Source organism: Dreissena polymorpha, chromosome 3, assembly GCF_020536995.1.
Source record: "Dreissena polymorpha isolate Duluth1 chromosome 3, UMN_Dpol_1.0, whole genome shotgun sequence".
In the NCBI taxonomy this organism is placed as follows: domain Eukaryota; kingdom Metazoa; phylum Mollusca; class Bivalvia; order Myida; family Dreissenidae; genus Dreissena; species Dreissena polymorpha.
In genome coordinates this window covers 102,202,975-102,217,849 of record NC_068357.1, presented here as the reverse complement: position 1 = coordinate 102,217,849, position 14,875 = coordinate 102,202,975, and the positions used below count along the sequence as shown (strand labels likewise).

General features: G+C 38.0%; 2 protein-coding genes across 2 annotated transcripts in view; one reads left to right on the top strand and one right to left on the bottom strand.

The window, feature by feature from the left end:
• Window positions 1–14,875, top strand: part of LOC127872916 (uncharacterized) — a 320,943-nt gene that overhangs the window by 172,264 nt on the left and 133,804 nt on the right. The window lies entirely within an intron of this gene.
• LOC127872885 (Fanconi anemia group M protein-like) overlaps window positions 1–14,875 on the bottom strand; it is a 61,011-nt gene that overhangs the window by 12,667 nt on the left and 33,469 nt on the right. The window contains exons 9-12 of the mRNA XM_052416367.1: window positions 5,712–5,872; window positions 5,303–5,509; window positions 4,292–4,517; window positions 2,447–2,586 (exon numbers count right to left, since the gene is read on the bottom strand). Of these exons, the coding sequence (XP_052272327.1) occupies window positions 2,447–2,586; window positions 4,292–4,517; window positions 5,303–5,509; window positions 5,712–5,872 (734 nt within the window). The remainder of the gene's footprint in view (window positions 1–2,446; window positions 2,587–4,291; window positions 4,518–5,302; window positions 5,510–5,711; window positions 5,873–14,875) is intronic.

Below are 14,875 nucleotides of genomic sequence, written 5' to 3'. Positions count from 1 at the left end.
TTTATCAAACAGTTTAGTCTTAACTTGATACCTACTTTAGTTTGCATAATATATTCCACAGACAAAATGAAAATAATTTACAAACTGCAGTACCTCTAATAATATAAAAGCAATAATTATGACTCTTGTGCACTGTGTTTCCAGCAATCTATCTACTTGTGAAGTTTGAAGTTAATACCATTTTTAGCTTTCAAGATTTGCCCTGAACAACAAGAGATGTGTTTGTCAGAAACACAATGTCCCCTATTGTGCCGCTTTGAGGCCATATATTTGACCTTTGACCTTGAAGGATGACCTTGATCTTCCCCTTTCACCACTCAAAATGTGCAGCTCCATGAGATACACATGCATGCCAAATATCCAGTTACTATCTTCAATATTGTAAAAGTTATCGCAAAACTTTAAACAAGGTTAAAGTTTTGGGACAGAATGACAGACAGGCCAAAAACAATATACCCCCGATCATTTGATCCGGGGGCAAAATAAGCTAGATGTGTTTGGATTGCAAGATCGTCATTCTGAATCCAGTATACCCTCCTAATAACTTTATTGTGCGAGGGGGTATAAAGATAAGTGATACCTCAACATGTAATGGGGATAACAAACCCTAACCCTCTAACCCCCCCTTGCGCAATACCATACCATGCCTCGCCCGTTGTAGTTTTCCGCCTCCCGCATCAAACTGTTCATTAGTTCCATTTTTTGATGCACCAAAATCTAAATGTATACAAGAGCACCGCCTTGCGGGTGCAGACCGCTCATCTATTTTCTTTTTAAAGGTGAAGGGACTCTCATTTTCAATCACAAAGGAGGGAGGAGTGGAGTGAAGAGGGGTGTATAGTGTGGGGTTGTGGACATTTATTACATTATCTTCCAAAAAAGCGAAAAAAAAATAAAAAAATCGGGGGGGGGGGGGGTTTTGGGTGCGATGGTTGGACGGTATTTCAAACATAACCGTTTTAAAAAAAAAATGGGGGGGGTATAGTGTGAGGGTGTGGTGATAATTTGTGAGATGATCTTAAAAAAAAAAAAAAAAAAAAAAATCAAAAAAAAAAATTGGGAGGGGGTGGGGGGGGGTGGGGGGGGGTGGGGGTATAGTGTGAGGGTGTGGTGGTCATTTGTGAGATGATCTTAAAAAAAAAAAAAAAAAAAAAAAAAATTAGGGGGGGGGGGAGGGGGAGGGGGGGAGGGCACGGGGGATGGTTTGGGTGAAGTCTATTGTGGTATGTCAGGTAAGAGTAGTTTCATCAAAGTATCAATCAAATCTAATCATAAATAAAGAAGTTATGGCAATTTTAGCAAAATTTAATAATTTGACCTTGAGAGTCAAGGTCATTCAAAGGTCAAAGTAAAATTCAAGTTGCCAGGTACAGTAACCTCATGATAGCATGTAAGTATTTGAAGTTTGAAAGCAATAGCCTTGATACTTCGAGTGGATCGAAACACAAAATTTAACCATATATTAAAAGTTACTAAGTCAAAAAAGGGCCATAATTCCATAACAATGACAACCAGAGTTATGCAACTTGTCCTTTTACTGTACCCTTATGATAGTTTGTGAGTGTTCCAAGTATGAAAGCAATATCTATGATACTTTAGGGGTAAAGTGGACCAAAACATAAATCTTAACCAAATTTTAAATTTTCTAAGTATAAAGGGCCCATAATTCCGTCCAAATGCCAGTCAGAGCTACATAACTTTGCCTGCACCGTCCCCTTATGATAGTTCATAAATCTTGCAAGTATGAAAGCAATAGCTTTGATACTGTAGGAATAAAGTGGACCTAAACACAAAACTTAATCAAATTTTCAATTTTCTAAGTATAAAAAGGGCACATAATTCTGTCAAAATGCCAGTCAGAGTTACATTACTTTGCCTGCACAGTCCCCTTATGATAGTTAGTAAGTGTTGCAAGTATGAAAGCAATAGCTTTGATGCTTAAGGAATAAAATGGACCTAAACACAAAACTTAACCAAAATTGTCAATTTTCTAAGTATAAAAAGGGCACATAATTCTGTCAAAATGCATGCCAGAGTTATCTAACTTTGCCTGCCCAGTCCCCTCATGATAGTAAGTAAGTGTACCAAGTTTGAATGCAATAGCATTGATACTTACTGAGAAAAGTGGAACTAAACGCAAAACTTAACCAAAATTTTCAATTTTTTAAGTATAAAAAGGGCACATAATTGTGTCAAAATGCACGCCAGAGTTATCTAACTTTGCCTGCCCAGTCCCCTCATGATAGTAAGTAAGTGTACCAAGTTTGAATGCAATAGCATTGATACTTTCTGAGAAAAGTGGACCTAAACGCAAAACTTAACCGGACGCCGACGCCAACGCCGACGCCGACGCCAAGGTGATGACAATAGCTCATAATTTTTTTTCAAAAAATAGATGAGCTAAAAATGCATAAATTCTGCAAATCAAAACCAAGCAAATCAATACCTGATCAGAGTGATCCCCCTTCTCTAGGACAGCAATATGAGAGCCTGGGAGTTGTGGGACTTGATATTCAGGAACCAGCCAGGGAACCAGCTCCTGGTACTCAGCCAAGGTCAGATCTTGGTCTGGTTCCAGGCTTCCAGCTGTAAGGCCAAAAATAAATAAACAGTATCATGTTTGGCCTAATTAACATATATGCTGGCTTAAGATTGAAATAAATAATGTGAAACAATGTAACTTTATACATGTTTTCTCTTTTCAAATTGATTAACTGTTTAGATTTGACAAATGTACAACTCACTACTAAAAGCAAGCTATTTTTCAACATGACTCCTGATCATGAATAAAACAAGCAAGCACAATATCCATTAGTAACTAGAACTTTGTCTCAGACGTGAAGAATACCCCCACATGCCGCATGGACACAGAATATTTTGCTTGTTGTCTTCACAAAAAACAGCGGGCACCATGCTCAATGTTTAAAGCGCACTAAGTGACCCCGTGACCTAGTTTTTGACATGCCATGACCCATGTTCGAACATGGCCTAGACATCATCTTGATACAACTTATGACCAAGTTTGGTGTAGCTCGGATGCAAACTTTTTGAATTAGAGAGCGGACACCATGCTCAATGTTTAAAACGCACTAAGTGACCCCATGACCTAGTTTTTGACCCGGCATGACCCATATTCAAACTTGACCTAGACATCATCTAGATACAACATCTGACCAAGTTTGGTTAAGATTGGATGAAAACAACTTGAATTAGAGAGCGGACACTTAATACAGACCGACAGACAGACAAGCTCACTCCTATATATCCCCCTAAACTTCGTTTGTGGGGGTATAATAATGTGACTTTTGAGCAATAATATGCTCCATGAACATATAGAATTAGTGTATAATACTTTCTACACGCAACATCTTATGAAAAATACTGTTTAGCAAAAAATTAGAAATGTGTTAGTTACAGACACTGATACCCCTTCAACACATGTTTGGATGAAGAAAAATCCACTATATATTGAACAGTAGACAAAGACAAATGACCATAATTCAGCCAAAACTGGTCGCAGTCATGTTCTGGTTCTTGCCTTCTATCTTTGAAAGTTGAGCAAGATGCAACCTGCAGTTTAAGTGGAATTGAAACCACAAACTTTTTAAACTTTGAATTGTTCAGAGGAAAAACAGACAAAACTCGTCTCAGATCACATTCCTTTTCATACAATTATGTACACATGAAGGTTACTCATCTTTACAACAGTAAAAGTTTTGGCAAGATCAACCAATCAGTTCAAGAGGACTTGAAAACACAAGCTTCAGGAAATGCTATATCATATAATGGAAGTACAGGCAAAGGGCCAACACAAGCTTCAGGAAATGCTATATCATATAATGGAAGTACAATCAAAGGGTCAACACAAGCTTCAGGAAATGCTATATCATATAATGGAAGTACAATCAAAGGGCAAACAAAAGCTTCAGGAAATGCTATATCATATAATGGAAGTACAGGCAAAGGGCCAACACAAGCTTCAGGAAATGCTATATCATATAATGGAAGTACAGGCAAAGGGCCAACACAAGCTTCAGGAAATGCTATATCATATAATGGAAGTACAGGCAAAGGGCCATATTTCTGACAAAGCCTTGCATCCCAAAATCCCTTTAGATACAATCATCTCAACACTAAAGGTCATTCAACTGTGAAAGTTTGAGCGCTATCAACTCAGTAGTTAATGGGCAGTTTAAAACGCAAGCTTCAGGACGTCCGTAATTACAAAGACACAAATTGAGGGCCTGGCAAGTGCAATGCATAATGCTCAATGGAGGCACACAAATCATACCAGTGGGGGCAGAACATATTGTCCTTCTTTTATCAACTATACTCTCATTGGTCAGTTTCTTAGTTGGCTTGAAGGCATGCTTGACGGTGATGTGCATCTTATGGCAGGTGGGGTGGTATGTATCTGGCACCATTCGGGGACTGTGCTGGAAGAAGTGGAGCGACCGGGCCCCATTCAAGATTGCCTTGTGGATGCTTCGCTTGGAATACTGACTCTGGTTGTAAATCTGTTACAAACGTGCACTTTAAGAATAACTGATACATCTTTTATATAACTGGATAATTGGATTATTGGATAAAACAGATAACCCACTAACTTGTTTTTATATTCGACTCATTATGAAGATTATCTAATTAATCTTATCTAATCTTAATACCTTATCATGTAATTAGACTTCGAAATTATGAAAAAGTATTATTTGTCTGATTAACAGCAATAGATTATCATAAATTTAACAAAAAATAAATGATCATTACAACTCTAAAAATCACAATCTCTAAAATGAACACCTTCATTTCAAATCATCTCAAATTTAAATAAACAATTGTTTGTCAGAAACACAATGCCCCTTTCTGCGCCGCTTTGCAGCCATATATTTGAAGTTTGATCTTGCAGGATGACCTTGTCTTTTCACCACTGAAAATGTGCAGCTCCATGAGATACACATGCATGCTAAATATCAAGTTGCTATGTTCAAATATTGCAAAAGTTATGACCAATGTTAAAGTTTTCAGACAGAGGGAGAGACTCACTGACGGACAGACAGGCAGACGGACGGACAGTTAAAAAACTATATGACACCCTTCGAGGGCATAAAAAGTGTCATCCGCTAATAGGGGTCGTGGGAAAAAAACACTGTTTAGCATTGTAGAAACAAACCATGACAGCTATAAAATCAGCAAGTTTGTATAGAAAAACTAGCAAAATCCCTATACATTAACAAAAAAAAGGAAAATGTATCGTCCCCAACCCGAAAACTAGGTCACGAAAAAAGCATCCACCACTCCTCACCTGTTCCTCTTTGCCTTCCGTGACAAGCATGACAATCCTTCCCTCCCGTTTGCGCCCAGTGCGCCCCATCCTCTGCACGAGGCGTATAGGGCTCTTGTGGGCGTCAAAGCAGATGATGAGGTCCACCTCTCCTATGTCCAGACCCTCCTCACCCACACACGTGGACACTAGCGTGTTGTAGCCACCCTCTCGAAACTGCTTCATAACCTTCAACAGTAAAGATATCAAAGTGTAGTTTGTTTTTTAGAGTAATGCGATTTGATATCCCCACCTAAATGAGAGATCATAAATATAAATGGTTTTCAAGGTACAAATGGTTTTCAAACATTAAAATATGGAATTTTTCCCTTGTTCATAATTTAATTTTGCTCTTTAAAGGTTACACAGACAGGCTACAAGTTTAACATACCTTCAATTGTTCTTTTTGTGTGAATCCTTTAGTATTTTTGCCGGCTGAAGCCTGTCCTATAAAGCTCATGACCTTCACCATGGGTCGGTGAGCGTGCAACATGTCTGTGATCTCCTGTACGCTGTCCCGATACTGAGAGAATATCATAACACGGGTGGGACCTGAAAAATATACAAATGTTTTTTTGTTTTTTTTTTAAATATGAATCAAGGCAATATTATCACTGTTGTCTGACCTGAACAAACAGCAATTAATCCATGACTGTTCATTACCTAAACCCATTCCCTATAGAGTCATAGGGACCCATAAAATAGGGGTCAACTGCCAGTCATGATCAATGTACCTATGAAGTTTCATGATCCTAGGCCTAAGCGTTCTTGAGTTATCATCCGGAAACCATCTGGTGGATGGACCAACCGACGGACCGACCGACATGTGCAAAACAATATACCCCCTCTTCTTCGAAGGGGGGCATAAAAGTCTCATAAAGAGAGACACCTCAAAATCAAAATGTGCATTGTTACTGATTGTTCATAGTTACATAGTTGTTTCAAATTCAATCTATTTTTAGCTGTGGGGACCTTGACCTTGGAGATATTGACGTAATTCTTTCGTGCGACACACCGTCCAATAATGGTGAACAAATGTGCCACATGATTTTAAAATGTCACAATGAATGACATAGTAATGGCCCAGACATGCTCATTTATGGCCATTTTTGACCTTCAAACTCAAATGGTGACCTTAACCTTGGAGATATCGACGTGATTCTTTCTCGCGACACACCGTCTAATGATGGTGAACATGTGCCAAATGATTTTAAAATCTCACAATGAATCACAAAGTAATGGCCCGGACAAGCTCATTTATGGCCATTTTTGACCTTCAAACTCAAATTGTGACCTTGACCTTGGAGATACCAACGTAAATCTTTCGCGCCACACACCGTCTAATGATGGTGAACAAATGTGCCAAATGATTTTAAAATCTGACAATGAACGACAAAGTAATGGCCCGGACAAGCTCATTTATGGCCATTTTTGACCTTCAAAATCAAATTGTGACCTTGACCTTGGAGATACCAACGTAAATCTTTCGCGCCACACACCGTCTAATGATGGTGAACAAATGTGCCAAATGATTTTAAAATCTGACCATGAACGACAAAGTTATGGCCCGGACAAGCTTGTTCCGCCCACCAGCCCACCAGCCGACATATGCCAATCTAATAACCAGTTTTTTTCTTCGAAAAACCTGGTTAAAAATACAAATAGTTTTACGGACAATATTTACTCGTATGAAAATATTGTAAACTAGCTTAATCTTTTATGAAATTATTTCGTGTTAAAACTTTACATTTCAGTCACGTAACGCTTTAATTATGTCAAATAACCTACGCTTTTTACACAATTTTTCAAGTAAAAACACTCATAAAACATGTCAAACATAATTGAAACAGGAAAACGAACTCAACAGCAGTACATCATTCAAATACTAGTAATCAGTCAATAACGTGATAGTACTTAAAAAGCATCACTATTTCTTATAAGTGCGTCTAATACTTCAAACATGTCAATCACACATCGGACAAACAACCTCCATTTTTGCTCTCTCTTTCTCGTCCAACAACTCATATTCCGGCCTGTTGGCACACATGTAATGCCAACGTGTTTGACAACTTTCACACTTAACCTATCTAGACGGGTGTTGATCGCCCCGGTTACATGCAGGGCACATCTCAAATTCTTCCTCAAACCCATCACTGTCGTCTTCTTGCACCAGTTTACTCATGTTAATATCACTGTCCGAGTCCTCATCACTAGATAATCTGTCATACTTTCTTTTCTTACTTTTCCCTTTTTTCATCTTCACTGCAGCAGCTGTATTTTCTTCTTTTTCTTTCTTCTTTTGCAATTTCTCTTCCTCTCTTATTTTCTACGCCTTTTCTTTCTCTTTTCTCTTTTTTTCTCTTTCCTCTTTTCTCAACAGTTTAGCTTTTTCTTCTTCTTCTTTTCTCATTTTCTTTTCAAGAAGATATTCTCGGAATTTATCTGAAATTACAGCTTTAGGTAACAACACCTTCTTTGATTTCTTTTTTGCTGATGGCTTTATTGTAGGGATTTTCAAGAACTTTGACATTGGCGATTCTGCTTTAGCTTTTGAAGTACAGGGGTAATTTTTTCCTGTCCTGTTTTAAGTTGTTCAACGGGTCGATTTTGAGATTCCTTGGACTGACTTGTTGATCCAACAGCTGCACTTTCTTGAAACACATTCATTTCCGATGGTTCTGTGTCTTCAGGTGTTTTATTTTGGACTGTGGACTGCATCTGCGGCGATCTCTACTGCCTGACTAGATCCATCTGTAACATTTTCTGATTGAGTCTCTGTCTCTTCTATTTCTTTGTTTTTACGTTCCTCCATTTTTCTTTTCTGGAACAGAACACAGGTTTGAAAAGTATCCGTATTTAGAACTACGGAGCTATCAAAGGGGAAAAGACCCGCATTTGGAAAACCGTTGACTGCGTTTTCAACCTTGGTGGAAGCAAACCATGCATGTTTGAAATTTTTTGCAAATTCAAACTTCTTAACATACTCGCCCACGTGCTCAATCTGCAAGTCGCGCATTGCCGTCTTTCAGGATTCCTCAAGCGAGCAGAAGAAAAAGAGGTCAGACGGCTGCATGAGAAGACATGCATGCTCTAATAGACAATAAAGAATATCGTCATTATCCCGGCAAATATCACAAGCTTCAAGAGTAAGATGTGTCGAATGACCATCAACTAGTAGTATCAGAGGTTTTTTGACCTGACGCTCCTCTATATCGGGTATAAATACAGTTTCAAGCCAACTGGCGAACAATTCTGATTCCATCCATCTGTTACTACTTCTGCCTAAGACTGCTTCATCAAAACCCTCAAGCATATTCCTGGTGAATCTCTGGCCTGGAAACACAATCATCGGTCTGAGGAAGTGTGCTGCTGCACTCATGCCAGCCAGAACCGTAATCTGGGATTTGTCAGAGGCGGTTACACTGTAGATGGATTCAGCCCCACGCACACCTAGTACATGTCCCGTTTTAACTGCCAAGGAAAATCCTGACTCATCCACGTTGTACATTCTGGTAGGATCTAAGAGTATATTTTTGTCCTCGACAACCTCATTAATGTACTCTCTTAAGTCATGAAACCATCCTTCAACACGCTCTGGGGTTATCACCGCACGTTCTTTTCCAAGTTGTCTGGGAGATCTCAGTTTAATGTCTGGATGCCTCTCCATAAACGCATAGTACCAGTCCTTGCCAGGCACCCCATCTTTAAACGGCGTTTTGCGTCCATCTTCCTTTACAATTTTGCCAACAGTCCTTATCAGTTCATATTTAGTCCGTCCATAACCGAAACGTGACATTTGTGTCAGCCAATCGACTATCCTCTTCTCCTCAGCAACTGTGAGAACTGTATGTGGCTCCATAGTGCATTCAATGCTGGAATGACCCTTAACCTTGTCAAATATCGTTGACCTTGGTACATTGTAGAGCCTGGATGCCTTTAAGTAGCCCATAGATTTACTTTTTACTGCTCTAACTGCTTTTTCCAGGACAGTCTTGTCATACTTTAGTTAACGACTCATCCTAGAAGTAAAATACAGAGTCTAAACAACTTACCAAAAACATAGCAACAGGTTCAGGAAACACTCCAGGCTGATAGAATAATCTAAATATTTGACTTTCGTGTTTTTTCTTTTCTAAGAAAGGTATAAATTGACAAAATTTCCTTATTTCAAAACCATTTACATTGACTCATGTTCAATATACTATCAACTGCTAATATGAGTAAACGTTTTTACATACATTTGTATCAAGTTTCATTCTAAACAAGAGCTGTCAGAGGACAGCGCGCTCGACTATTCGAGTGCTTGACAGTATAACGTGAGCCGTCATGGAGACAGGCTTTCTACGTGTCCCTACTTTTCCCTACTTTTTTTCTTAACCCTACTTTTTTCAAAAATAGCCCTATTATCCCTACTTCTTCATTTTGCAATTAAAATAAATAAAATGTAAAATGAAGGCTTACATGATTCTTCTTTAGATATTTTGCAGAATTTCCATCCATTATGAATCTTTTGTAATGAGTACAGTTCAGATGTGTTCGAGGGATCACCTTGTGATGTCCATCCTTGAAAGCACCCTGGTTCCTTTGCTAGTCAGGACAGACATACTGGTCTTTAGGTAAGATAATATCTGTTTACACTGTGAAAATACATGTACACTTCAACACCGTTATTTCGAACACCGATAATCCGAAGTCACCGTTATTTCGAAGTATTTTTCGGGTCCCGATTTTGATTCTTGTTTGTTAAATGTAAAATTTCATTGTTAATCCGAACTTCGTTAAACCGAAGAAATCGTTAATTCGAAGTGATTCTTTCGGTCCCAACACTATAATTCGCACCTAATTATCAATCATTAATTCGAAGTCAAAACTACAAAATACTGAGCGTAATTTCACACCTTTGTCGTCGCGCGTCAAAAGCCGATAATTACACCTTTGTCGTCTGCGCGAACGCCGGTGTTCAGAGAGACATCGCGTATTATTTTAAAAAAAAGGTTAATTCATTTCCGAAAATGTATTCATATGTATGTATGTCTGATAATTTGTGTTATTCGTTTTATTTTATATGTTCTGTAATAAGAGAAAAATAAAAACAAGAAAAAGAATCGTTTTATTGCCCCGTTTGTTACGAGTAGAAATCTATTGCTATCTGACTAGTTTACGTTTTTAAGTAAGCATGTAACCGAACCATGCGAATTCCACAACGTTTTATTTTTAAGGAATCAAAGAAGTCTTCTGTCAAATGTTTATTTCGAATTATCGTTAATCCGAAGTTTTTTTAACGGTCCCGACGACTTCGAAATAACGGTGTTGAAGTGTATGTTCTATTTAATCATAACATATGAACAAGAGCACCGCATAACGGGTGCCACGCTCGGCTGCGAAAGCTTGTCAGAATTGTTTTTATTTTTTTTTAGGTCACAGAGACCTTGACCTTTGACCTAGTGACCCAAAATGGGTGTGGCGTGTAGAACTCATCAAGGTGCATCTGCATATGAAGTTTCAAAGTTGTAGGTGGAAGCACTTTGATTTTAGAGGCAACGTTAAGGTTGTTGTTAAAGTTTTATATTAGAGGTCACAGTGACCTTGACCTTTGACCTAGTGACCCAAAAATGGGTGTGGCATGTAGAACTCATCAAGGTGCAACTACAAATGAAGTTTCAAAGTTGTAAGAAGAAGAACTTTGATTTTAGAGCCTATGTTAAAGTTTGATATTAGAGGTCACAGTGACCTTGACCTTTGACCTAGTGACCCAAAAATGGGTGTGGCGTGTAGAACTCATCAAGGTGCATCTACATATGAAGTTTCAAAGTTGTAGGTGGAAGCACTTTGATTTTAGAGTCAATGTTAAGGTTTTAGCACGATGCCTACGGTGGACGGCGGGCAAGCTGGCTATGACAATAGCTCGGGTTTTCTCCGAAAACAGCCTCGCTAAAAATTGTGCTTCTTGTAATAGAGGTGACAGATATGCACGCTTCATCTAGACTTTACACTGCCAAATTTCTTTTTTTTCCCAGTGATGCTACTAACTGAGGGAACCCACAAATGCCATGCTGTGTTTTAAACTTTATGGGTTTAATTCGTAATTGCAGATGCTGCTTTCCTTTCTTACAAAATACATTTAAGTTTATATGTTGAGCTTGCTTTTCCTAACTGTCATATTAATCATATATAATTTTTTATGACCCCACAAAAAAGGGAGGGGGTGATTTGCCATTGTTTGTCTGTCCGTCCATCTGACTGTCCATATCCCAAAGTTTGTGTCGCTCAGAACTCAAAAGTACAACTGCTAGAGCCATCTTTCTGTGAATAATTGTCAGCATGTGAACTTATATACCTGAGTATTTTGATGCAAGGGTATCAGATATCTATGGAGTTATGGCCCCTGATTTAGTAAACGATAGGAATCTTTGTGACAGAGCCAAATTGTGGGGGCATCTGTGTCCTATGGACACACATCTACTTTTAATAAATTGAATAGAATTTGATTAACACCGTGGTATTTGTAGTTTGATATAAGACACTGCATTGACCAACTGCTTTGACCAGCCTTGATTTGCTTTGTGTCAATACTATGTTGCAGCAGTGACATACAAACAACTTAGATCCATACAATGTCCATTTTAATACTATAACTAGTCAGTTTTACTAACATAAAAATTACTTGTAACCACTCTTAATCCTTCAATTTGTATATGCATTTGCGTTAAATGGCTGACGTTTGTGTTTACTAAATTCTTTTAGACATTCATCGTCAATAATGGCTGTATTTGGGTTTTGAACAAATAAATCATAATAATACTGGATTATCGGGTAAGGGATAGAATAATACAGTCCACTCTCGTTATGTCGACATCGGATATCTCGATATTCTCGATATGTCGAAGTAAGCTCAATGTCCCAACTTTTTTCCTTCTTTATCTATATAAATAAACATCGCATATCTCGATTTTCGTTATGTTGAATAATTCAATATGTCGATATAAAATTTTGTCCCGAGTCCAGATTTTACATGTATTTACTGTGGTTTATCTCGAAGTGCGAATAACTGTCCCAGTGTCGGCAAAAAGTGAGAAAAATTTTCTTTGATACTTCACCGCCCCGCTTCGCCCGGCTGCTCCCGATACTGTGCGGTAGGAAATCGATCCGTTGATTGCATCAATGATCACACGTGTGTAATGTCGTTAGCAATTAAAACTTGAGTAAGGCCTGTCACTTTAACTGTCACTTTAACATCAATTAACTGCAATTAATGCACCGCCTGCCGAAAGGCCGAAAGACTAATTTTTTATTTTATAACCGATTGAACTTTGCATTTCAAACTACAAAATGTTCAGTATTCTGGAACTCTGGAACGTGATTTACGCATGTTCAGATGGAAAACCCTCGTCTTGATTGGACGTCAATTGCATCATAACTATAAATAGCAACATTACCGGATGTTTACTCGACAGTTTAGAAAAATTATAACCGCATGTGTTCATGCAATTATGTAATACTTAAAACGTCATTTTAAGCATTTAAATTTAATCATGCCTCGTAAAAATGTTAAAGTAAAATAAAAAAGTTAGACCACTTAGCAGGTATATTTATGTTAAAAACAAGGTAAATATTTGTCTTATTTTTTCTTTAAAAACGCCAAATCGGATACCTCGAACTCTCGTTATCTCGATATATTTTCTTATTCCCGCCGACTTCGAGATAACGAGAGTGGACTGTATGTTTTTACATTGTAAAGTATACTAAAAATGTGACAATCTTAAAATTTTCTTTCCTTTTTAGAGCTCATTTTAACTTTTTGTGCTCTGAGAATAGCAGTATTTTGTCCCTCAAAATGTCTAGAATTCGTTTTCGGTCGGGAGCGGCCCCCTTGATCCCCGGCCTGACCGGTTACTATTCAAATAATCCTTTGCTTGCAATCATAATGACAAACCTTTTTGCTTTGAAACTAATTTACTTAACCCTTTACTCCATGTATACTCATTTTAACACCTTTGCAAACGGAATAGACCTTAGTCTCTGTTTGCTTATACAATTACCGTATTTTACCATGTATAGCGCGCTCCCATGTATAACGCGCATGCGATTTTTTAAAGCAAAAATGGAGAAAAAAAAGAATTCAAGATCAAAAACCTGAAAATTGGGCCGAAAATGGCCGCCATTCTTATATTGCGCAATCATTTAATCTGAGTTTTTCGGGTGCTTAATGTTTTGTTTTAAAGTAGGGAGCGTTTATACGATCAGGAGCATGGGTTGCAAAGCACTATATTTTCGACAATTTTTAAGATTATTCTCTTGAGAACACCGTATATGTCCTTATTGTCGCGCACTGCGCGTGTTTTTTCAAGACCCCTGCGCGTTAAATTCGAACCACTATTACCTATTCCTCACATTTGAACAGTGTAACATTTTCATTACCTGCCGCTCACAACATCGTATGACATAGTCTTCTGCAGACCCGCAACATCGCAATGTCCAATTTTACGCAAATCGTCCGTGGATCCCATTTTATTTTTCATCGACTTAAATATTTCCCCATTAAGAGATGCTCCCGATTTAATCCAGTTTGACCCGGTATTTCGCGCCGTCACTGCGTCTAGTTGATCGGTATTTATAGTGAGTCAAACAATACACCCGAACGCTCAATTCCATACAGTTGGTGTTATCGACGTAAAGCCATTAGACAAATATCATTTGTTTGTCTCTATTGAAAGAAACTAAAATGAGTCTATATCTCTATTGTTGGTTTGTAACCTACGTAGTATACTCGCACGGTAGCATATTTATGCAGAGATCGGAAAATCATTGATAAATGTATTCGTCGTTTCAATACTTAGGGCCGAGAAATTTTGGCAAATCGGAACTCAACTAGCGTATAACCCAGTCTCAATTAACCGTTTAACTCCACCTCCGTTCTCTGCAAAAAGGTTCGAAGGCGGAGCTTTGCACGTGCTTTTATTTAATTGGACGATTGCCATTGAGGAACAAACACACGATTGGTTCGGCATGTTGATTGCTAGACAAAGGAAGCCAATTTTGTCGGCGAGAAACTTGTCGCTTTATTGCTTCAGACAGGAAGCGGCTTTCCTTTGATGACGTCAAACTGTCAATTCACATACAGTGCAAATTTTCGGAATTGCTAACATTAAAATTTGGATTAAATTATCAAAATAAAGCAAAAGCGAAGTTGAGAAATATGATTGAAATAATTAGCGACAGTTCAAATAAGACGTTTTGCGTTGTAAATCAACGAGTTTTCATGACAACAAAAACTTAAACAAACAATACCGCGACGACGCGGGGATTGATATACCTCGATTTTTTTTAATGAACAATCAATAAAGAAGTGTGAAAACACCAACAAAGACATTTTTCATCTTTTAATTTTTGTCAAAACTGTTACTATAATAAAAATATAATTCTTCACTATTGCCTGTGGTGAGAAAATTCTTTGTTTTAGTGCTAGTGCAAGAATACTTATATATTCATAGTGGGTGAAGTTTGGTACATATTCATGGAGGAAAGGGTTAATGCTAAGGGCTTTTGTACTTTGCT